We start from the raw sequence: 25,303 nt of genomic DNA on the forward strand, positions 1-25,303 counted from the left end.
TGATGAGGCGGGGAGGGCAAGAGAGGTGGCTCTGCAGTTAAGAACACAGAATGCTTTTTAAGAGAACAGATTTGTTTCTCAGCACCCACACCTCTAGCTCCAGAGGACCTGATGCCCTTTTCTGTCTTCTGGGAGCACCTGTGCTCATGTGTACATATCCAGACATACACACACATAATTAAACCTAAGAATAAATGGTTTGGGATTCCCCTCTGTATGCTGTGAATATTATTGATTGAGAGAAAGGAGGTGAAGTAAGAAAGAAGCCATGGAGCCCCCACTAGAGACAGACATGCTGAAACTTTGCTGATAGGCCACGACCTTGTGGTGATGCACAGGTTAATGGAAATGGGTTAAATTAAGCTGTAAGAGTTAGTAAATGAGCAAATAGAGCTCATGGGCCAAGCAATGATTTATATAATATAATCTCTGTGTGATTATTTCGGTTCTAAACTGCCAGGTGGCCGGGAAAGAAACAAGCCTCCTTCCCAACAACAAATCTTAAGAGAGTCAAACTGGGGTCTGGAGAGATGGGTCAATGGTTAATGGCTGCTCTTCAGAGAACCAGAGTTCAAACCCACCCCAACTTGGCAGCTTACAACTGTCTGTTACTCCAATTATAGGTGCTACGATGCTACTTTCTGGCTTCTAAGGACATTGTACACACATAGTCAATACAGGCAAAATACACATACACCTTAAAAAAAAAAAAAGACCCTGAAATTTAAATATTTTCATTAGGGTACAAAGTATCTTAACTTTGGTTACCTATCTAAGAAATGCAATTTATATCACTGGGTTTGTTTGCTATTTCAGGCAAGGTGTCACTATGTTGTAGTAAGGAGGTCTCCCACACCACTATGTATCTCTAGCTGGCCTGGAACTTGCTATGCAGACCAGATTTGTCTTGAATTTTGAGTAATCTTCTGCCTCTGCCTTCCAAATACCAGAATTACAGGCCAAGGACCATCAAACAGGGACTTAATTCTCTCATTCTCAGGCTATTTTTCTCTTAATTTTTTAGTTTAATTTTTATTTTATGGATATGGGTATTTTGCTTAAATGTGCATCTGCGAACCACTTGCATGCCTGGCACTCACGGAAGCCAGGAGAGGGTAGAACTGGAGTTACATTACAGATGGCTTTGAGTCTCATCCACATGGGTGTTGGAAATTGAACCCAGGACTTCTGGAAGAGCAGTCAGCACTGTTAACCACTAAACCATCTCTCTCCAACCCCCTCAATCAATATTTCTAATTCAGGATGAGTAGGGAATCAGAGACCCAGCTGTTTCTAAAGCCTACCAATCTGAGGAACATCAGCGCTAATCTTTATTGTACAGATTTCATTACCGAGGACATTAAGATGGTCAAAGTAGTAAAACAAAATCCTCAAAATAACGGGGGTGGGAGGTGGAGGCACCGGTGGGGTGCCACCATGCCAAGCCAAGATCTAATAACAACAGAGAATCTCAGACATATAAACAGTGAGCTCAGCAGCATCTACTCCAAAAGTTGGAAATAATTACTAAGCCATCTAGGATCCAAAGGCAACACGTATGTCTGTGTAAGCCCTCCATGCAGCACAGCTTAAAATCATGACATGGAAGAAGACAGAAGCAATAGTATGTCAGACCAGAGACAAGGGAGGAAGGAATGGATGGGTTTATGGTTGAGCTTGTTAAAAAGCTTATTGTAGTAAGACAAAGGCAGCCAGGGGTGGTAGTACACATGTGTAATCCCAGCACTCAGGGGGCTAGCTTGGCCTACATAGTAACACTCTGCCTCTAAGGAAAACAAAAGATGCTGCTGTAGATGGGAGGCTCACTTTAAGGGCACAACCAGAAGGAAGCAACCCTGCTTCCTTCAAACTTATATAAAAATATGCTCCTACCAAGAGTGCTGAAAAACTGCCAGAAGAAGTGTAAGTGAGGACCTAGAACAAAGCAAAAGCATCAGTGCACAGGGCCCACTACCACGCCCTATAACATCACCTTCTTTTCTCTTCTTCCTCCTTCTCTATCCTGTGGGAAGCAACATAGGCCGAAAAGAGAGGACAACACCTATTTAGAAGCTTCACAAACTCTACCATGGCATCCTCCTTGGACGTGTTCCCCAGGGCTGCCCATTCTCTCCTGCAAAGAATAAAAGAAACAGTAACCTTCCCTTAGGAAAATGAGAATCTTATTTAATTAAATCTATATGAAAAATACTCAACTACAATTAAAATGAAATATGCTTTTACTAGAATCAGAAAGTTCAGAATGTCAAGTTTCAATAAACCTATACTGATATATTAAATAAGATGCCAAAACAATTCAAAATATAAAAGGACTTTGATTATTCACACTTGTTAAAAAGCAATCCATATTTTATTTTCTTTACATATTTTAGCTTGAATCAAACAAAATTACTCCATTTTGTGGCACAATTTCTGTATGTCTAGATAAGAGAATCATAGCATGTGCCCTTGGAGGATGGAAGAGGGCATCAGATACCCAAAAACTGGAATTATAAATGGCTTTGATTTTTTTGTTTTGTTTTGTTTTTCAAGACAGGGTGTCTCTGTATAACAGTCCTGGCCGTCCTGGAACTCGTTTTGTAGACCAGGTTGGCCTTGAACTCACAGAGATGCACCTGCCTCTGCCTCCCAAGTGCTAAGATTAAAAGCATGTACCACCACCATCCGGCGATGGTTTGATTCTTAACAGCTGATTAACAGCTAAGCCATCTCTCCAGACCCAGTAGTATGTGTTTAAAGTTGCTGTTTTTAATTATTATTTAGGAAGTGTTAGATAAAACTGTACTTGTATTATGTTCATAACCAGATTAGTAAACTTCTTCCACTAATGGGGAAATGAATGTTTCAGTTGCAATGCTAAGCTAACTATTTACACCTTAAGCAATTCACATTATGCCTCTAACATCATTATTACATTTATTAAATAAGAACACACTTGTTACCTCCTATCATTCCCCAACACATCAAAGAATCCAACCTCAGGGCAAGTGTCTGGGTTATATGGGCCCAAGAGAACCTGCTTGTGCAGCGCCACAAACTTCAGTTTTTCTTCATAAGTTGGATGAAAAGCCTTGCCATCTTTTACTGAAAGAGAACAAATTTAAAAAAAAAATAATTGGTACTGGCAAAATACACCATTTTCAGCACTGGAAAGACACTGGTTTGTTTGCTACAGTCAGTAACTGCCTATAACAGATAAAAGCAGTATATTAAGACTGTTATTTTTTACTGAATTTTAATAGTCAGAGCCGAAAACAGAAATCCTTTATAGAATATTTTCTCTTCTTCCTCTCCCTCTCCATTTTTTCCTTTTATTTTTTCCTCTTAAGTCAGGGTGGTTTCTAGTTCTTTATGCCACCACACCTAGTTTGACTTATTTCTTTGTTGAACAACTATCATTTATACTAAAGTTACCACAGAAAAACACATCTATCAAACTACTTACAGGCATGTAGACAGTATTATCTGAACATTTAGCCATACATTAAAAAAATATACAATGATAATTTTTAAATGTTCCCCCAAGACAGGGTTTTTCTGTGTAACCTTTGCTGTCCTGGAACTCACTCTGAGAGCTGAGACTTAAAGGCGTGCACCACCACCATCTGGTTCAAAAGCTTATTTTTATTGCTGTTTCTTCGTTTGTGAAATAGGGTTTCATTATGTAGCACTGGCTGGCCTGGACTCACCATGCAGAACCAGGCTGGCTAGAACTCAAGAGATTTGTTTGTTTCTGCCTCCCAGATAAAAATAATTTTTAAAATTGATTAAAAACAAAAAACAAAACTCATTTGAATCACTTTGAATAGGATCATGCATTAACAAATTTTATATACTTTAGAAGGGAATGTTTAAAGTATAACCGCTCTAATGAGGTGGTATGTTTTGGCAGGGGCTTTGGAATCAGATGGACTGGGTTTAACTCTTAGACATTTCTAAGCCATTGGATGAGTTAATTTCTTAGTTGAGTCATCAATAAAATGAAGGTTATACTGCACTTTCAGAAGTTAATAGTACATTATTATTAATACCAATTGTGTGATTCTTTTTCCTTATCATTGGCTCTGGTAGGCTTCCATATAAAAAATAAGAAAGAAGACAGCCAGACGTGGTGGTGCGTGCCTTTAATCCCAGCACTCGGGAGGCAGAGGTAGGTGGATCCAGTTTGAGGCCAGCCCAGTCTATAAAGTTCTAGGAGAGTCACGACTACACAGAGAAACCCTACCCAAAAAACCTGATAGTTCAGCGGAGTCCATATCAAGATGACATAAACTTAAAAAAAAAAATAACAAAAAACCAGGGGCTGGTGCAATGGTGCAGAGGATAATTTTAGGCCCCACCACAAGGCCTGATGACCCAAGTTTAATCCTTGACATGGTGGAAGGAGAGACATGATCCTTGCAAGTTGTCCCCTGACCTCCCCATGTATGCCACGACAATTTTCTAGGCTAGTTACCCTTGGCTTCGTCAATCCTACTTCATAAAAACTATAAACATTGACTTCAAGTTATAGCAACCATTATGTTAGCAGTGGTAGGGGTCTGAGTCCCCACTTGATGTAGTCACTCTCTCCCGAGAGTTTCATCTCATCACTGACTCTGTAAGATGAGCCTCAAACAGGACAATATGGAGAGTTCATCTGACCTGTGCAGAGAACAGAGGCCCCACAGGTACCACATATTTCCACCAAAGCAGCTCAAGGTCAAAGCTTTTCTTTTACAGCTAAATCACTATTGACTCACTAAAAGTATACTGAACAAAGCCTGTCAGGATGATTAGAACTAAAACTGTATCTCCAGCCAGGTATGGAGCTGGAGCACGACTTTAATCCCAGCACGTAAGAGGCAGAAGCAGGCGGATCTCTGTGTGTTTAGGCAAGCACATGCCTTTAATCCCAGCACTCGGGAGACAGAGGCAGGCAGATCTCTGTGAGTTGGAGGCCAGCCTGGTCTACAAGAGCTGTTCCAGGACAGGCTCCAAAGCTACAGAGAAATCCTGTCTCAGAAAAAGAATACACACACACACACACACACACACACACACACACACACACACACACACTTCTCTGCCCATACTGGGCGTAATCAGTAGCAATGTTAGTTTAACTAACCTTGGCTACAGAGTAAGACTCCGTCTCCAAAATAAAACAAATTTTAGCAGGGTATGGCAGGACATGCCTTTAATTCTAGAGCTTGGGAGGCAAAAGCAGGCAGATTTCTGTGTTTGAGGCCAATCTGGCTTACATAGGGAGTTCCAGGACAGCCAGAGCTATCTAGAGAGACCCTGTCTTTAAAAAACAAAACAAAACAAAACTTTTTTTTAACATATGTTTATTTATGGGGGTTGAGGGGTTGTCAGAGGAAAACCTGTGGGACTTGGTTCCTTTCTTCTATGGTGTGTTCTGTGTAGAGGTAACAAAACTCTGGCAGCAGCACCTTCATCCGCTGAACCATTTTACTTGTCTTTCATTCAAAATTTCAATACAACAGAAATGCAATTCAAAAATTCAGAGAGTTCTCATACTTATTTTTTCAGTTACGAACATTTATAATTTTGCCAGGTGTAGCACTGGAAAGGAAGAGACAGGTGGATCTCTATGAATTGAGGTCACTATATATCAAGTTCCAGAACAGCTAGAGCTACATAATAGAGATCTTATCTCAAAAATAAATAAATAAATAAGAATAAAGATGTACTGTGTATTAGTGTTTGCCTGTATGTATGTACGTACCACATTTGTGCCTTACACCCGACAAAGGTCGAAAGGGTACTGTATCCCCTGGAACTGGAGTTAGATGATTGAGAATCACTATGTAGGTGCTGGGAACCAAACCCAGGTCCTCTGCAAGAGCAACAAGTGCTCTTAACTACTATGCCATCTGTCCAGCCTCACTCACACTTACCTCTTTTAATACATTTAAAACTTTCCTTAAGGTGATAATGCTTTAAAAGCAAACTTGGGGGCTGGAGAAATGGCTTCCAGAGGACTCAAGTTTGGTTCTCAGCATCCACACGGCAGCTCACAACCACCTGCACCTCCAGTTCCAGGGGATCTGCTGCCTTCATCTGACCTCTGCAGGTACCAGGCACACATACATACAGACATATAAATAAAATAAATCTAAAATAAACAAAACCAACTTGGATCTTTCCACTAGTTCTTAATATTTTCATGCCAAAAACTATTAAAGGGACAAAGTAACTAGACAGCCCTTTTGAATCATTTTCCTCAGTGTATTTTATCAGAAAGCAGGGTCCTATCTATTTTTACCTCCTGCAGTGGAAGACCTGTCTGAAGCCATACCAAGATCCAGCCTTGCTTCTTATGAGGGAATGATGGGAGTGGTCTGGGCCAGGTTCCTTTCTAAGCTCTGCAGATAACTGCAAGTCTCATGGGAGGAGTAGGTAAAATAGTGTGTAGACAACCTTCACCTGACATCTAGTAAACATCTGCACATAACTACTGGCAACCACTAGTGTGAAATCAGAAATGAATGCAACCAGTCTACTAGACAAATGTAATACAGCCATTAAAATATCTAAAAAAAAAAATCTAGCCCCTGAATAACTCAACAAAAACAAAACCTAATTCCCCAAGTTAACTCCATCAGAGAAGCATAGAGCTTTGGAATTCTTTAGGACCTTAACATAAAAAGCTAAGAAAGACCAGGTTAATCTTGCTAAAACTGAATTAAGAGCAATTTGCTCTTAAAAAAAAAAAAGACAAAAAAAAAAAAACCCTTCACTGGCTCTTCATCTAACAGAAAGGCTAAACTGTGTACAACTTCATCGTGTCCTTCCAGAAATTTCAAATGTCTCCTCTCCCCATTAAGCTATCTCCTATCTGTCATGTTCCAAACACACAAGCCCGCCACCCCTCTCCCCGTCCCCTCTGCTTCCTCCACCTGTGCTGCAGTTATCAACTAGCTCTTTAAGTCTCCTTTCTGACTCCACGCTCCTGAAGGGCAAAGAGGTCTGCACCATCCACACAGCAGTAATTCTAATAGTAAACCTTATCCATAAGGGCACAAAAATCCCTGGCGGTTAGACAGCAAAACGCTAATCTACAGAACATTATAAGGGACATTTTCATCTATATGTACACACCCCATGCCCGGGGGCAGAACTCAGGGTCTTACTATGTATGCTATGTTACAGTTACCGAACAAGCACTTATCACTGCTACACCCCCAGCCTACATCATTTCACTTTCACTTCATTAAAAAATTAAGAGAGGTGGGTGTAGTAGGAGGGTGGAGAGATGGCTTAGCAGTTAAGAGCACTGACTGTCCGTCCAGAGAACCCACATGGTACCTCATAGCTGCTTGTAACTCCAGTTTCAGGGGATCCAACACCTTCATACAGACATATATGTAGGCAAAACATGAATGCACATGAAATAAAAATAAATAGATTTTTAAAAAATAAAGAGAGGAGTTGACATAGTAAGCTATTGGCTATGATCATCATTATGACATGTACGGAACACAAAACAGACTTCCAGACTCCAGGCTACACTATTGTCATTGCTTTCCTTCCTTCCTTCCTTCCTTCCTTCCTTCCTTCCTTCCTTCCTTCCTTCCTTCCTTCCTCTCTCTCTCTCTCTCTTTTTCTTTCTTTCTTTTGGTGTGTGTGTGGGTCTATGCAGCTAAGAATGACCTTATACTTCAGTGTCACCTTGCTGGGCGGTGATGGCATATGCCTTTAAACCCAGCACTTGGGAGGCAGAAACAGGCAGATCTCAGTGAGTTTGAGGCCAGAATGATTTACAGAGCAAGTTCTAGGACAGGTTCCAAAGCTACAGAGAAACCCTGTCTCAAAAAAAAAAAAAAAAAAAAAAAACTAAACAAACTTCAGATCCACCTCCTGAGAGCTGTGATTACAGACTTGCACAACCACACCTGGCTTGTATGGTACTGGTGACAGAACCCAGGTCGTAAAACTAGACAGGCAAGCACTCGACAGACTGAGCTACATCCCAGACCCTTTCAGCTATTTTCAATGGAATAGATAATCTTGCTTTCAAGATTCATATTTAATCCATAGAAGATAAAATGTAATTTAAAAACATTGTGAGCCAGGTGGTTATGCACACACCTTAAATCCCAACACTAGGGAAGCAGAGGCAGAGGCAAGTAGATCTCTGTGAGTTCAAGGCCAGTCTGGTCTACACAGTGAGTTCTAGGATAGCCAGAGCTATCCTAAAACTTACAAAAAGAAGCCCTGTCTTGAAAAACCAAAAAGTAAGAGACTAGTTTACAGCAACCGCCAAACTTATTTTGTAGGAGAAAAACATACATTAAAATGAAGACCTGAGTTGGGGGAGATAGCTCAGTGGGTAAGGCACTTGACGGACAAGCATGAAGTTCAAGACAGATGTGGTAGTGCATCTACAAATTCAGTGTTTCTCCAGTGAGAGGCTGAGACAGAAATCTCTCCAGGAACTATGGGGGTGGGCTGCTACACACTGCACCAAAGGACCAAAATCCAAGGCTGTCCTGTGACCTCCACACACCGAGGTATGCACACCTACAAAAACAAAGGCCTTACTTATGGACTCACCCCACTTTCTGTTAATTATTCTATATCCTTTTCCCTCTTCCAATTAGTGCCCTTCCACTGCCAGCCCTTTGTTGTTATCTCAAATAATAATCCACACAGAGAAGTGCTTTGAACTGCTCAACAGCTATTCTACAATTCTGAGTAGTTAAGTAAGAAACTGAGCAAACTATCCCTATCAATGCACTTTCTTCTACAAGGTGACAGGTAACTCAGGCACCTCAAATACGGACTCTCTGAAGACCCTTGCGACTCAAAAGGCAATTTAAAATAGTCTGTTCAGACCACTAACTTTTAAATGTGAGGCAGCTAGTGTTACCTAATCCAGCTTCTTTATATAGAACTTGATTGTAGCAAAGTTAGTTTTCTAGGAATTTATATAGCAATTGAGTCTGACCCAAAACAATGCTAAATTTGCTGCCCATTATGCAATTTTTTTAAAATTAATTAACTAATCTGTTTGTTTAGATTTTTGCTTTGTTTTGTTTTTGAGACAGGCTCTCACTATGTAGCTCTGGCTGTCCCAGAACTCACTGTGTAGACCAGACTGACCTCAAATTCACAGAGATCCACCTGCCTCTGCCTCCCAAGTTCCGAGATTAAAGGTGTTAACACCATGCTCAGTATCTTAATCTCTTGAAGCAGATATTGCTATTTTCAAGTAAGATGGGCTCAGATGAAATTACCCATTTTTTTTTGTTACCTATGCAGCAAAATCAAGGATTAGAAATTGGTTCTTCCTGGGTCTGGAGCCCTACTTTAGTAGTTTAGAATGGCAGAGCTCTTCCCAAGGACTCCCATTCAACTCCCAGCACACAAGTCGGTCAGTCTTTTTTTTTTTTCTCTCTCTCTCTCTCACATACACAATTAAGTTTAAGGGGGAAGAAAAGCCTAGAGTTGATTCTTTTTGCAGTTTATGTTACTGAAAAGCAAGTTCCAAAAATTAACTTGTTTTTCGAGACAGGGTTTCTCTGTGTAACCCTGGCTGTCCTGGACTCGCTTAGTAGATAGGGACAGCTTCAAATTCAGAGAGCCTCCTACCTCTACATCCAGGGTGCTGGGATAAAAGTGTTCGCCACCACTGCCTAGCCCAAAAATTAACTTTTAAGGGCAAGTATACCTATGTTAACTGCACAGAAACAAGTAGGTTCACATTTACTTACAACAAACTCCAAATTTAAGAGACAGTAATTCTAAACTCATTACCAAATCCTCAAGCCAGCTAGAACACAGCAGGGGCAACGAACAGTTCAAGGATGAGCTTTTTACATTAAAAACAAAAAAATTACAATGACTGCAGAATAACCACTAGTTCTGGAAATTTTCACAGAATTTCACGAGTTTGCACAATTAAAGCCATTTAAAAATAAAATATGTTAACATGGATCACTACAATGAACAACCCAACTTCAGCCTGTAAAATATGTAATCTGAAACTACTATCTCTGAGGAAACTGTCTTAAATATGCTGTTCTGGAATGCATGTGGAGTCTAGCAACCACTTTTAAAGTTTCATTTGCTCTTCTCTCTCTCTCTCTCTCTCTCTCTCTCTCTCTCGGCTTTCCCACTCAAAACCTAAATATCTTTATGAATCCAACTATTGAGTCAAGCTCTTTCCCACCAACCAAATCTTTGAGTGGTATCTCCATTATTAACTACATGAACAACCCAGTTTTTTTTTTTTAAAAAAAAAAAAAAGAAAGAAAAAAAAGGGAAGAAAACCACCACACACTGGAATTTGGCTTTAAAAAAGTTAATTGTGGGGGGTGGAAGAAAAGGAGGGAGAGAGAAAGAGAGGGAAAAAAAGGGAGAGGAGGGGGAGACGGGAATGAGAGAGGGAGAAAGTGGGAATGTACTTTTGGGCCTTATTCTTCAAAATTCACTTACAAGGTAAAACTTCATAACCATTTAGAAGTTACCAGGACATACAAGCAAAAGGGCATAAACGAACTTAGTATTTTACTTCCTTCTTCGTCCCATCCCTACCGCCGAATGATCATGTCCTGTCTGTCCTATACAGGCTCCCGGTTTCCAAGGCTAGAAAAAGGTATGTGTGGGGCCCACAATTTTATCCCACTAGGATTTAAAAAAAAAATCGGGTTGATGTGGCGAGCCACGGGAAACGGCAAACCGGTGGAGAAAGAGCAACAAAAAGGAGAAACCCATCCCAGAACGGGAGCCCTGGGAGCGCGCGCTCCTTCTGCCACTCTAGCTCTCGGAAATCAGAGAACTTAAACCAGGTAACAGCGCCCCAGCAACCGCAGGCGACGCCGGCTGCTAAGCCAGGCTTCCGGGCCCCTCAGGGGTGTGACAAGGGGACCAGACCCGCAGTGACAGACTCCGGGTGCCGCCAAGGACAGAGGCGCGCTCCGGTCACCCCGGCCTAGCTCGGGTGGGTGGGGCGGGCCCGGGCGGTCCGCGGCCCCGCAGAGACGAGGGAACCCGCTCACTTTTGAAGAAGCGCAGCGCCAGGCCGAACAGCTCCTCCAGGCCGAAGCCCCAGTGCTGCTCCATCCGCCGTGCCTCCTCGGCCGCGCCCTCAGCCGCCGCCGCCACCCCGGGCTCCGGCTGCTGCCCCGCGGCGCCTGGGCCCCGTCCAGCCCCGGGGGGCGAGGGCGGCGACTGCAGCAGCGGAGCACCCTCTGCGCCGGGCCGCTCCTCCGAGTCCGGGCTCAGCGTGAGGCCGTCGAGCGACACTTCGAGCTGCGGCTCTACGTTCAGCTGCGCCGCCATCTCCGCTCCGAGCGCCTCCTCGGCGGGCACAGGCGGCGGCCACGTATCGACTTCCTGCTGACCTCTCACCTCCGCTCGCCGACACCGGAACTTCCGCTGCCGAGGCGGCTCGGGTGTGAAGGGGGCCTGGTGCCCCGCCCTCGGGTGAGTGAGTCGCGCTCCTGTCGTCTTGTGCTCGCTGGCTCGCTCCGGACTACGTGTCCTCTTCCGATCGGGGCCTCACGCCCCTCTCCGTGCTCAGCCCTCCCTTGCACCGGCGTTCCCATGGGGCCCATCCTTCTGTCCGCCCGCGTTGTTCGGGAACGCGGGAGGTGAACGCACGTCGTGACTCGAGCGGTGGCGGAGCGCGCTACCGACCCTTTAGGGAAAGTCTGCAAAGAGTCGCTCTCGGCAAGGCTCTCTGCACGCCCGTTTCAGTTAGTCTCCACAGAGACTCTGAGGAGATGCAGGGCAAATGACAGACCATTTTTATTTTTAAGTAGAAAACAGGGTATTCCTCCCCCAGAGGCTTTGTTCTCACTTTTCCCTTAGTCAGTCTCGCTCTGCTAAGGGAGGGAGTGTTTGCCTACGTGTTTGCTCTGTAACTCTGGCAGGCCTTGAACTCACTCTTTAGCTCAGGTTGGACTTTTGTCTAGCCTCCCACTTCAACCTCCCAAGTGTTCTGACTGCAGGTGCACACCTCTGGAACCAGCACTAAGGATAGCTGAGACCAATTCAGCTACCTGTGTCACAAACGCGTAGGGCCAAAGGACGGAGCCAGTGCGGGTACAAGAAAGTAGATGGTAGTTATGGAGAAACCGTCTTGAGAGTACATAGCAGTCACTTGGTTTTTAGTGGGTTTTTGTTTTGTTTTGTTTTGTTGTTGTTTTTCTTTTTTGAGGAGTGGAGTGGGGGTGTTTCAAGACAGTGTTTCTCTGTGTAACAGCCCTGGCTGCCCTAGAACTCAGATCCACCTCCGAGTGTTGGGATTAAAGGTGTGTGTGCCCAGTTGGTTTTGTTTCTGAGACAGGGTCTAGAGCTGCATAGCTCTGGCTGTCCTGGAACTCACTATAGGCCAGACTATACTGGCCTCGAACCAGAAATCCGCCTGCCTCTGCCTTCAGGGTGCTGACATTAAAGGTGTGCCCGGCCTTCTAGGGGTTGGTCCCTAGCAGAGTCTTCCAGTCATTAAAAGTGAAAAATCGCAAGCATTTCCTATACCATTCCCTGGACAAACCCTAGGAATGTTCTACTGAGTGGATAACTGAGGGGCAACACACTTGGTGTCAGTTCCGCTCAATATTTAAGGACTACCTTGTATATCAGGAACTGTGGAAAATGCAAACGTGAGGAGATGTGGTGTCCAGCCCCAAGGCATCATGGTTCAGGGGCTGAGCCCAGAACAGAGCACTGAGGTAGGGCCAGGCTACTGGAAGGTCCTTCTGCCTCAGTGACCTTGAATGAGTCCCCCTAACCGTTTCCTCCCTTGTAAGATGGAAACAATGGACTCATGAACCTGATAGAAAAGTAAGCAATCCAGTGACTACGGGCTAACCGTCCTTACTGGTCCGAGCTGGTGCTGTGAGGAGGTCTTGAGACGTACTCTTAAGTTCACAGCCATTCCTGTCCTGTGTGACAAGACACGGTCCAAGCTGTTACCTATCACAGGCCATGTAAAATGACAGATTGATGATGTTATCAAGTGACATCGGTCACTTCTCTCAGTCTCTGCACTGTTGCTTCATACCACAGAGTGGGTGGTTTATAAAGAGCAGGCAGGCCTTTATTTCTCACGGCTTTGACGGCTGAGATGATCAAGATCAAGACACTGCTGTCTAGAAAGCTGGTTGTTGGGTGACCACTTCCTCCAAGATGAAGACAATCCATCCTGCAGGAAGGCCAGCAACTCAAAACAGCTTCAGGAGCCCCTGACACTAACCAGATTCATTAGGCCCCGTCCTGTCAGAGTAAACTATTAGAGCTGACGTCCCCCTCAGTCCACAGGAGAGCTGCATGGTAAAGAAGACTCTTAGACAGACCCAGCATGGAGGAAGACTCTGAGAGCAGGCCAGCTGCCTGGAAGCAGCAGAAACCAGCCATCCTGCCTGGAAGAGGTTTGGACCAACTGAGACACCCTGGAGGGACCCTCTCTCTTCAACTGTCGAGCTGCCTGCAGGCTGTGTGGTGTGCTCCAGGTTCTCAGCTTCGTGAGCTGTCACCCGTGCTGTGGTGGGCCTTGGTGATGCAGCTGTCTTTGAGTCATTTCTGCTCCTGGAAGTAGCGTCAATAAAGCTTAGGGTTTGCCAACTTGGACTTTGGTGGTATCTGTACTTCGGTCCATTGTGGGCTCCATATCTGGGGTGAGTAGACCTGTGTGATGCATCTTACCAGGAAAGGTTTGTCACACAACAGTGATAAGGGCCCACTTTCTGGTTCCTAGGCATCCATGTTCTTGCTATATTCTGCCATGGCAGGAAGAACAGGACAGCTCTTAGGGACCTCTAAATAAGGATGATTATCTCATGCGGGTGATGCCCTTGTGGCCAATCACCTCCTCACTCTTCCTCACAGTACCATTACATGGGGGTAGATTTTAACATGAACTTTGGGGGACATGACATTTGGTCTACAACACCACAGCAGGTGACTCTGTGTGTGTGTGTGTGTGTGTGTGTGTGTGTGTGTGTGTGTATGGGCACTGTGACAAATGACTGCCCTCCAGCATGTGGAAATGAAGGTAGAAGGGTCAAGAGTTTAAGGTCAGGCTGAAGAGATATCTCAGTGTTTGAGAGTACTGTCTGTTCTCCCAGAGGACCCAGGTTCAATTCCCAGCACCAATGTGACTGTTCACAACTGTCTGTAATTCCAGTACCAGGGCTCCTGACATCCTCACACAGACATACATGGAAGCAAAATACCAATGAATGTAAAATTGTTAAAAGTTTCCAGTCATCCTCTGCTGCAAACTGAGTTTAAGGCTGACCTGGGCTCCCTGAAACCTTGTTACGTGCGTGCGCGCACACACACACACACACACACGCACACGCAGGAACCATCGTCTCTATCTAGAAGAGAGAGAACTCGTTTTTTCCCTGGTCTTATCATGCAGTGTTAGTAGAATTGGGCTATCTCTTCAAATGTTCCAGAAACTCTGCAGGGTAAGTGAGAAGATGTTATCTCCAGTAGCTGGCTCATTCCTCTCAGCCCACTGGCACAGAATATCTTCTCTTATTTTGAGACAGCTTTCCTATGTATCTCAAACTGGCCTCAAACTCACTATGTAGCCCAGGCTGGTCTCAAGCTTAGGCAATCCTCCTGCCTCAGCTTACTGAGTGCCAGTGTTACAGGTGTGTGCTACCACACCACACTTGTCATCTCTTCCCTTCCTTTCTCTTTTTCTCCCTCCCTTCCTGCTTGCTTTCTGAGACAGTCACATGTAGCCCGGTCTGGTTTAAAACTTTATGTTTACTGAAGCATGACATGGAACTATTTTTTTAGTCTTCTGTGCATGACATGGAACATGTCGGGGATCAGGGAACCACTTGTTCTCTCCTTCCACCATGTGGGGCTTAGTGATCCAACTCTGCTTGTCAGGCTTGGCAGCAAAAGCCTTTGCTCACTGACCCGTGTTATTGGCCCAGCACGAAACACCTGGTCCTCCTTCCTCTACCTCCAGGTCTTGAATTGCAGAAAAATTTAGAAGATACTCAGTTTTTCTCTTTTTGGAAACGTTATCCTGGCTTCAAACTTCTGGGCTGAAGTCATCCTCCTGCCTCTGCCTCCCCAGTAGCTGGGACTACAGATGTCTACCACTCCACTTGACTCAAAACATTCTTTTTGACCCAGCAGTGGTGACCTTTAATCCCAGCACTCAGGAGGCAGAGTCTAGCAGATCTCTGTGCATTCAAGACCAGCCTGGTCTACAAAGAGAGTTCCAGAACAGCCAGGCTGTTTGTTTCACAGAGAAACCCTGTCTCCAAAAACTAACAAAAACACTTAAGGATTTATTTTGTTGCTTATTTGTGGAAGTGTGGGGTGGGTGCCTGAGGAGGCCAGAAAAGGCTGTTGGCTCCTTCAGTTTGCTACAGCTGGAGCTGCAGGCCGTTGTGAGCTGTCTGATGTGGTTGCTTGGAATTGGATCTGGTCCTCTGCAAGAGCATTAAGTGCTTTTAAGCCATCTCTCCAACCTCTGAAAACATTCTTAAGACATGATCCACTAAGACGTTTTTGATATGTTTTCATGTTCAAATGTAAAAGTGATGACATTGTGGTACACGTATTTAATCCCAGCATTGTGAGGCAGAGGCAAGTGAATCTCTGGGAGTTCAAGATTGTTCAACTACAATACAAGTTCAACTGGTATTGGTCTACATACTAGTTCTAGTCCGGCCAGGGCTACAGTAAAACCCTATCTCAAACAAATGACAACAACAACAACAAAAAATCACAAAAGGAAGAGGAGAAAGGGAGGGAGTAGAGGGAAAGGGGAGGGGAAGGTGGGGTGAAGATGGCTAAAGGCCTCCCTACGGATTCGGTCAAGACTGCCCAAGGCCGAAGTTTAAGTTTCAAGGTCCCTCTGCGCCACCTGCTGCCCAGTAGCGGTAGTACTGCATCAGCGGGTTAGATTGGGGCTCTTAGGGTTACTCCACCCACTGCAGGTGGAAAAAGATAGCGAAGCCTGCAAGGGGAGGTGAAGCTCTAAGCTGTGACTGCCTGGAGTCAGACAAGCACAGCCGAGGACTGGTCAGCCCCAGGTAGAAGTCTGCAGAGGACAAAAATGTTCTCAATAAGAACTAAAGTTCAGCAGGGTGGTGGTGGCAGAGGCAGGCAGATCTCTGGGAGTTTGAGGCTTGCCTGGTCTACAGAGAGAGTTCAGGACAGCCAGGGCTACACACAGAAACCCTGTCTCAAAGAACACAAAATATTAAAAATAAAAAAATTCAAAACTAAAGTTCAACAGTACATGGTCATATGATTTAAGCTGCATTGTATGTGTTCATGTTTATATGTGCATGTACATATATGTATCTGAGTATGTATGTGCGTGTCCATGTGTTTGCATGTAGTATGTGTGCATATGTGTGTATGTAGCATGCATAGGTATGTGTGAGCTGTACTCCTGGAAGCCAGAGAAGAACATTAAGTGCCTTCTCTTATTACTTACACCTTTGAGTCAGGGTCTAAGTCTGAACTTGGATAAACTGGTGGCCCGGAAGTCCCAGTGTCTTTCTGCATCAGTTCCCCACAGCACCTGCAGGGGCGCTGCGAACTGGAATTACAGATGAGTGCATGGCTACACGCAGATTTTTTTTTTTTTTTAAAGACAGGTCTCACTGTGCAGCCCTGGCTGGCCATAACTCTCTACTTAGACCAGGCTGGCCTTGAACTCACTCACACGAACTCCGCCTTTGTCTGCACTCAAGTGCTGGGATTAAAGGCATGGACCACCATGTCTGGTGCTCAGGTTTTTGTTTGTTTGTTTTGTTTTTTTAACATGGTGATGGAATCCAAACTCTGACCCAAAAGAACCATCTCTCCTGAATAAAAACATTCTCGTTCTGGAGGTACTTGAAATTAATCCAAAGCTTCACACATGTGAAGCTAGTGCTCTCCCATTAGCTACTGTGCCAGCCCTTTAACAAGAGCCTTCTTCAAGGGGCTCTGTCCTTGCAAGGTCGGGGTCTATACACAGTGCCCTTCTGGATACACACACACACACACACACACACACACTCACACACACACCCATGCCACACCACCAGTGGGAGCTCTCAGAACATAAGTCATGGCTAGTTGTTTTATTTCACATTTACTTTGACATGCTTGACCTAACTTCTTACTCAAAAAGTTCTCTCACGCTCCTTGCCTTTCCTCCGCCATAGTGCGCTGTTTGCCTGCCTCAGCTTCTTGCCATGTCTTCTCACAAGACTTTCAGAATGAAGCGATTCCTGGCCAAGAAACAAAAGCAAAATCTTCCTATTCCTCAGTGGATTCGGATGAAAACTGGCAACAAAATCAGGTACAACTCTTAGAGAAGACACTGGAGGAGAAGGAAGCTGGGTCTGTGAGGAGTCAACAATGGCAAGACAGTTATGCTGAGCTGTGGTCCTGGATGAGTGTTAAAAGATGGAGTTCAATATTTTCAACCTGATCATGTTTAAGTTGGGAGTGGTTTCTCCAGTAATAAAATGTAGAGTCTTAAAAAAAAATCTCTCACACAGGGTGTGGTAGCACAAACCTGACCTATCCTCTTATCCCTTTGTAAGAGCTCTGAGATTATAGACATCCTCTGGGCTTCCTGCAGATGGTGGGGATTTGAACTTAGGTACACAATTGTAGACAGTGCTTTTACCCATTGTGCCATCTTCAGCCCCACGTAGCACACATCTGCCATCTCAGGCAGGAGGATAAGGAGTCCAAGGTCACCTTGGCTATAGAGTGAGTGTGAGGCCAGTCTGGGCTACCTGAGCACAAAGCCCTGTCTCAAACAAAACAGAACAAATCTCTAGATAGGTGTTAGAGCCTCATTTTATACAAGTGAAAATGGAAAGTCAGGGAAATCTATAACAACAGAACTTAGCAGAAAGGGGGACCAATTTGCGCAGCTCTAGAGGCAGTCCCACCACTATCCTAGCTGTGTGATCTTGGGCGTGATACATAACCACTCCATCCCTCAGTTTCTACATCTACAAAATAGAATGCTGTCCACAGAAGCTAATCAGAACACGGGACAAACAGTACTTAACACATGCAGCCCCACTTAGAAGAATGAGCAGCTCTGAGGACTACTGTGGGATATGCTTCTGTACCCTGTAAAGATTTGTCACTCAGGCTGGGTCGTGGTGGCGCACGCCTTTAATCCCAGCACTTGGGAGGCAGAGGCAGGTGGATGTCTGTGGGTTTGAGGCCAGCCTCGTCTACAAGAACCAGTTCCAGGACAGGCTCCAAAGCTACAGAAAAACCGTGTTGAAAAACAAAAACAAAAACAAAAATTTGTCACTCATATTAGTTTAATAAAACACTAATTGACTAGTAGCCAGACAGGAAGTATAGGCGGGGCAACCAGACTAAGAGAATTCTGGAAAGAGGATAGGCAGAGATGTAGTCACCAACCAGATGCAGAAGAAGCAAGATGAGAATGCCTCACTGGGAAAAGGTACCAAGCCATGTGGCTAAACATAGATAAGAACTATGGGTTCATTTAGGTTGTAAGAGCTAGTAAATAATAAACCTGAGCTAATAGGCCAAACAGTTTTATCATTAATATAAGCCTCTGTGTGTTTCTTTGGGACTAAATGGCTGAGGGACTGGACAGGACAGAAACTTCCATCTACAGAGAACTTTCCCTCAGTGTCAGTACATTTATGATTATGATTTTACAGAAACCTCTCAGAGTCTTGAGTCAACAAGAGGATGAGAAAGATCCTAAAACCAAATCTCCAGACCCAAACACCCTAGCTCCTGCTCTGGGTGTCAGATTCTGCAGGAATGGCCCCAGGCCCTGTGAGAGAAAGCAGGCTTTTGTCATGAACAATGGTGATGTCCTTCTTCCCAGTGCTGACAAGGCAGAAGCAGAGGCAGGTGTATTTCTGTGAGTTCAAGGTTAGCCTGCTCTACACACAGCAAGTTTCAGGGCAGCCAGAGCTACATAGTGACATTCTGCCTTTAAAAACAAACGAGGCGTTGGCCTTTAATCCCAGCACTTGGGAGGCAGAGGCAGGGAGAATCTATGTGAGTTCAAGGCCAGCCTGATCTACAAGAGCTAGTTCCAGGACAGACTCCAAAGCTACAGAGAAACCCTGTCTCAAAAAACCAAACAGAAACAAAAATGAGGCTAGGTGGTGGTTGTACACACTTTTAATCCCAGCACTTGGGAGGCAAACACAGGTGGATCTTTGTGAGTCTGAGGCCAGTCTGGTCTACAGAGCTAGTTCTAGGCCAGCTAGGGCTGTTACACTGAGAAACCCTATTTCAAAAAACCAACCAACCAACCAAATCAATCAATTAATTAATCAAAATTAAAAAAAAACATGTCAGAGTTGGGGGTGGTGGCACATGCCATTAATCCCAGCATTTGGGAGGCAGAGGCAGGTGAGTCTCTGTGAGTTCAAGGCCAGCCTGGTCTACAGAGGGAGTTTGAGGACAGGCCCCAAAGCTACAGAGAAACCTTGTCTCGAAAAACAAAAAAACAAAACGAGAGAGAGAGAGAGAGAGAGAGAGAGAGAGAGAGAGAGAGAGAGAAGCAAGCACAAGCATTCCTATTTCTCTAGCATGTGCTATATACTTTGTATTTTTAAAAAAGATCTTATTTTTTATTTATGTATATGTATGTATACCTGCATGAGTTTATGTTCACCAAATAAGTGTGGATGCTGTTGGAGACCAGAAGAGGGCATTAGATCCTTTGGCACTGGAATTATACGAAGTTGTGACCTGTTTGACATACGTGCTAGGAGTTGGTCCTCTGCAAGAGGAAATGCCCATAACCCCTGAGCCATCTCTCCAGCCCCACGCTTCATATTTTACCTAAGTCTTTTTACTCTACATGTAAAATTTTTGGCACAGAAGGTATTTCAACATAGGAAAATACAAAAAAAAATATCCATAGGATTTTGCCACCTGAGAGCTTCCATCAATTATGGGTTCTATCAATGCCATTGCAGTGATTTTTGATGGGGCATTCAGCCAGCAGAGGTGCAGTTGAGAAACAGAGCCCACTCCTCTCTCTGCCTGGTGCTGCTCAGGGGAGGAATGATTCAAATCTCATCTCTTGGAGATTTTAATGCAGGTAGCTCTCAGAATTGTGCAAAGATAGAGACACATAATATAGAAACTAGTAAGTGCCATTCCTAAGAGCCACGCGACATGCATTATGTCATTGTGTTCCTTCAGCGGTGTTCTAATTGTTCTAAGTATGCATGGAGCCTGGAAAATCTCCAAATATGTAAAGGTGCAGTGTGGCTTTATAGGATCGTTGTTTTTGTTGCTGTTGCTGGGTTTTGTTTTTTGAGTCAAGGTCTTGCTATGTAGCCGGGCTGGCCTGGAATTCCATGTAGCACAGGTCCATTTCAAACTTACTTCAATCTTTATGATGCTGTCTCCTCGCGCTGGGATTCCAGGTGTGTGCCAACACACCCTGTTTACAGTATAAAGAGTTCTCTTGGGTTAAAACACGTAATTGGATTTAAGGAGACAGAAACATAAGGAACTGCATGTGGCTGGGAGATAGCTAGGATGGTGAAATGATTGCATACAGGCCTGAATTTGGTCCTAGAACCCATGTAAGAAGCTGGGTGTGGTGATGCACATGTGTAATCCCAGCCCCGGGAAGGTGGAGACAAGAGGATCTATGGGGCGCACTGGCCAGCCAGCCTGGCCTAATCAATAGGCCCCACACTCCAGGGAGAGACCCTGCCTCAAAGTATGGAAAACCAATCAAACAAAAACCCAAGATGAATGACTTCTGATGAATGGCATCTGAAGCTGACCTCTTCCCTCCAAATGGACACACGTTCACATACAATATATGGGACCAGAGATAGAGGTCTGATATGCTATTTTCTGCTTTTCTATACTATTTAATGCTGTCGTTTGTTTCCTTGTTTTGTTTTTGTTGGTGTTTTTGAGACAGAATCTCATTGTGTAGTCCAGTTTGGCTTCAAACTCACGCTCCTCTTGACTTCACCATCTGAGTTCTGGGATTACAGGTATACATCATGGCACTGGCGTTTGAGTGTTCCGATCTTACACCTTCATCCCCCAAATCCTTGCTGTCACTTTCTGCGGTTTCAGGTACTGGTGGTCACCTGCAGTTCAAAAATATTAAATGGAAAGATTCAAAAATAAATAATTCATAAGGTTTAAATTTCACACTATTCTTAGTAGCAAGATGGAATAGTGCTATCCGTTTGTCCTGCGGGATATGAATCATTTCCTTAGGAGGCACTTAACTCTCTGTTACTGGAGTCCTGACACAGTAGCGCTGTGTGGAGGGGCACTTGCACGGTAGCTCCTGCTGGTCTCCGTATCACCATCACCACACAGGCATTGCCTCATCTATTGTCAAAGGAAGAGTGAGCATGCCACAGTAAGACTGGGAGGGCACAGCTACGTAACTTTGATCACAACATATTGTTCTAATTGTTCTCTTTTTCCATTTTATAAAGTTTGTTACTAAAAAAAAAACCTTGCAGATAAATAAAAACATACTCGCCAAAATTCACTAGACCCAGTGTTTGAACTGTAGATTAGAATTGGCATTTGGAATGGAAGCTGTGAGGCTTCACGTGAAATTTCACACTTTCCCCTGGGCGATGGCGGTGCACATCTTAATCCCAGCACTCGGGTGGCAGAGGCAGGTGCATCTCTGTGAGTTCAGGGCCTCCCTGGTCTAGAAAACGAGTTCCAGGACAGCTAGAGCTATTACACAGGGAAACCCTGTCTTGAAAAACAAACAAACAAAAATTCTACACATTTGGTATTGAATATATTTTATGCCCTTATTCACCACCAAAACCAAACAGTCCATGATAGAATCAGAACTAGAAAATAAATTAGCTTTATATCCTGTAGTTGGTTATTTTTACTCTTTGGTTCTTTGGGGGCCGGCCACCTAGCTCCCAAATAAAAACACAGAGTCTTATTCTTAGTTAAGAATGCCTGGCCTTATCTAAGATTATTTCCAGCCAGCCTTTCTTAACTTAAATTATCTCATCTATCTTTTGCCTCTGGCTATTACCTTTCTCTATTTCTGTATATCTTTTCTTTCCTTCTTCCTCTGCGCTTGTCTTTGTGGCTGTCTGGCCTTGTGACTGGTCCTGGAATCTTCTCCTTCTTATCTCATTCCTCAATCTCTCCTCCTGTATTTTATTCTCTCTGCCTGCCAGCCCTGCCTATCCTTTCTCCTGCCTTACCATTGGCCATTCAGCTCTTTAGTAGACCAATCAGGTGTTTTAGACAGACAAAGTAACACAGCTTCACAGAGTTAAACAAATGCAACGTAAAGAATGAAACACATCTTTACATCATTAAACAAATATTCCACAGTATAAACAAATGTAACACATTTTTTGAACTAACATTCTTTTTGAAAAAAACATGGACCACTTCATGAATTTGCGTGTCATGCTTGCACAGGGGCCATGCTAATCCTCTCTGTATTGTTCCAATTTTAGTATATGTGCTGCCAAAGTGAGCACTTTAATATTCTACAACAATATCCTCTTTCATAACTCAGGTCCATCACCTGCATCTAGTCCTTCCTCATCCCTTTCTTGTTTTCTTTTCTTCATGTTATGCTGCAGTCACGTGTACATTTATTAACACACACACACACACACACACACATATATTAGTTAGATTCTGCAAATGAGAACATAGGAGTTTATTTCTTTCTGATATTGTGTGACCTTGCATAATATTTTTATTTTTTTAGATTTATTTTATGTATATGAGTATTTGTTTGTTTGTATGTATGTATGAACTGCCATGTGGGTGCTGGGGACCAAACGCAGGTCCTCTGAAAGGGAACAAGTGTTCTTAACCGCTGAACCCTCTCTGTATCCCCCAACCTTACACATATTATACATCCTAAGTTTATCCATTTTCCTACAAATTTTTAAACTTCATTTTCTTTTTTTAATATTTATTTATTTATTATGTATACAATATTCTGTCTGCGTGTATGTCTGCAGGCCAGAAGAGGGCACCAGACCTCATTACAGATGGTTGTGAGCCACCATGTAGTTGCCGGGAATTGAACTCAGGACCTTTGGAAGAGCAGGCAATGCTCTTAACCTCTGAGCCATCTCTCCAGCCCCTAAACTTCATTTTCTTTAGAGCTAAGCAGTAGTGTGTCTACACAGGAAAAAGCAGCACGTACAGAGTCTGGTTCTGCCTGAGAGCTCAGACATGTATCTGGATTCGAGTGTAAGGGTGGACGCTACACATGGATTGCTTTCTAAATGTCACTCACATCTGTCTGAGAAGGAAACATATAGCCAACTTTTTTGTATGTTACTGGTTATCAAACCTAGGGCCTCACCCATGCCAAGCAAGCTCTCTATCACTGAGCTACATCGCCAGCCCCTTATTGTATTTTTCATTTGGAGAAGAGTTCTCACTAAATTCCAAGACTGACCTTAAATCTACCTTATAGCTACAGTAGGTCTGGAACTTCTAATCTTTCTGCCTCTGTCTCCTGAAGATTTGGGATTACAGATTTGTAAAAATAACTACTAGGCCTAGCTTATTTTGATTTCAAATCACTTTTCTCCTTCCTTCTTTTCTTCCCTTCCCTCTCTTCCTTATCCTTTTACTTCTTTTTTTTTTATTTTCTTGGAGAAAGGGTTTCACTAAGTATCTGAGGTTGACCTGGAACTTGCTGTGTAGCCCAGGATAGCCTTGACGTTGAGATTCTCCTGTCTCAGACTCCCAAGTGCTGAGATTATAGGGATGCACCACCACATCTGGCTTCTAAACACCTTTTTGTTTTTAAAGTCTGTGGCAATGTTGCCTCCTAGTGTTTAACACATGACAGAGTCTAAGTAAACACTTGTCCAGTGGATGAGCAGATGTGGTGTATAGGTTAGGGCCCCTTTCTTACCTTTATTTTCCTTCTGAGAATATTTCTTAAATTCACTGCATCAGCCCCTCAAATATTCCACAGTTCTCACTGAGCAGGTTAAGTTGCCAAATTATCCTAAATGTAATTTTTGTAACTTTCCTCTCCTTCCAAAATCTCAACCATTTTCACCTATTCATTTAGAAAGATGTATTGGTGGTCTCTTTCTGTATGCACAGGACAAAGCAAGGAACTTAAAAAAAAAATTCCCAGGAGGAAACATTCATTCAACAAATGTTTGAACACCGTTTACAAACTCAAGAGCAATAATCTCAGCGCTTGAGGTGCTGAGACAGTAGAATTACCGTGAGTTTAAAGCCAGACAGGGCTACAGAACAAGCAAAGCAAAGAGAGAAAACAGTGTGGAGACCGTGGTATACCATGCTGTACCCCCAAACTAGGATGATCTTCAACTTGAGATCCTTCTGTCTTGTCTCCTGAATGCTGGGCTCTGCCTTGAACTCTCGGTGATTTGCTTGCCTTTGTCTCCCAAATGCTGGGACTAAAGGTGTGCACCTGGCTTCTTATCTTTCTTCCAAGTCTATGGCTGTGACGCCTCCTGCTTCCTGACACACGTTTGATGCTGAATAAACATTTTCTGTGGATTAAGCAAACATGATATGCAGGTCGTTTTCCTTCAGAGAACATTTCCTAAAGCCTCTTTACCAAGCTGATCACCTTTGGTAGCTCTTTCCCTACCTCAAGGAGACTCATCCATCCAAAAGCGTATTGATGCAGTGACTTTGGAAGTGCCCTGCTGGTGATAGAAAGGGGAAACATGGGGAAATGCCTAATAGAACTGTGAACGTTGGTGCCTGGCTCCTCCGAGTCCAGCGAAGAGTAGAGTGCTTGCATTTCTCCGTGGAAGCATCAAGGAAGCTTCTGCCACGGATGCATGGGACTAGCAGGGAGTGGTGTGTTTGTAGGTGTCACCTGAGTTTTGGTTTTTGTTTGGATTCTGTGGTGCTAGGAATGAAACCCAGCCTCTCACATGCGAGACAAGTACTGGACCACGGAGCTATGTACTCTGGCCCAGAGAGATGATCTTTTAAATTTCAAACAACCTCTAAGAAAAAGAAATTAGTTTATATGATTGACCCTTCACTAGAAATTTTAGTGTACATGAAAACACGGTGGGTGAGCCAGCCAGCGCACCATGATCAGCTGCCACCCCCAGGAAGAAGCGATCGCAGAGGAGCCAGGGAGAGAGGGAGGTGGAGGCTGATCTGGCTGCCCTCTCCCTGCGTATCTCTTAGCAGCAGGAAGTCAGATACCCAGGGAAATGTGTACAAGCCAGGCCAGTACGTTGGCTTCCCAGGTGTCAGACAGCAGGATTCCGGCTGGGGCAGATAGGAAGGCGCTAAACAGGGCCCTGCTTATAAAAGACCT

General features: G+C 44.0%; 1 protein-coding gene, 1 non-coding gene and 1 pseudogene across 2 annotated transcripts in view; 1 reads left to right on the forward strand and 2 right to left on the reverse strand.

The window, feature by feature from the left end:
• Window positions 1-11,349, reverse strand: part of Acbd3 (acyl-CoA binding domain containing 3) — a 30,108-nt gene extending 18,759 nt beyond the window's left edge. Inside the window, exons 1-3 of the mRNA XM_085687619.2 lie at window positions 11,031-11,349; window positions 2,964-3,105; window positions 1,994-2,134 (exon numbers count right to left, since the gene is read on the reverse strand). Coding sequence (XP_085543745.2) covers window positions 1,994-2,134; window positions 2,964-3,105; window positions 11,031-11,313 — 566 coding nt within the window. The 5' untranslated portion in view covers window positions 11,314-11,349. The remainder of the gene's footprint in view (window positions 1-1,993; window positions 2,135-2,963; window positions 3,106-11,030) is intronic.
• Window positions 11,350-17,123: 5,774 nt separating this feature from the next.
• LOC125401939 (large ribosomal subunit protein eL39 pseudogene) lies at window positions 17,124-17,360 on the forward strand (annotated as a pseudogene).
• Window positions 17,361-22,383: 5,023 nt separating this feature from the next.
• Window positions 22,384-22,490, reverse strand: LOC125402019 (U6 spliceosomal RNA). The gene has a single exon (XR_007232520.1). It is a non-coding gene; the product is annotated as a U6 spliceosomal RNA (small nuclear RNA).
• Window positions 22,491-25,303: the final 2,813 nt, after the last annotated feature.

Source organism: Myodes glareolus, chromosome 5, assembly GCF_982192425.1.
Source record: "Myodes glareolus chromosome 5, mMyoGla1.1, whole genome shotgun sequence".
NCBI lineage: Eukaryota > Metazoa > Chordata > Mammalia > Rodentia > Cricetidae > Myodes > Myodes glareolus.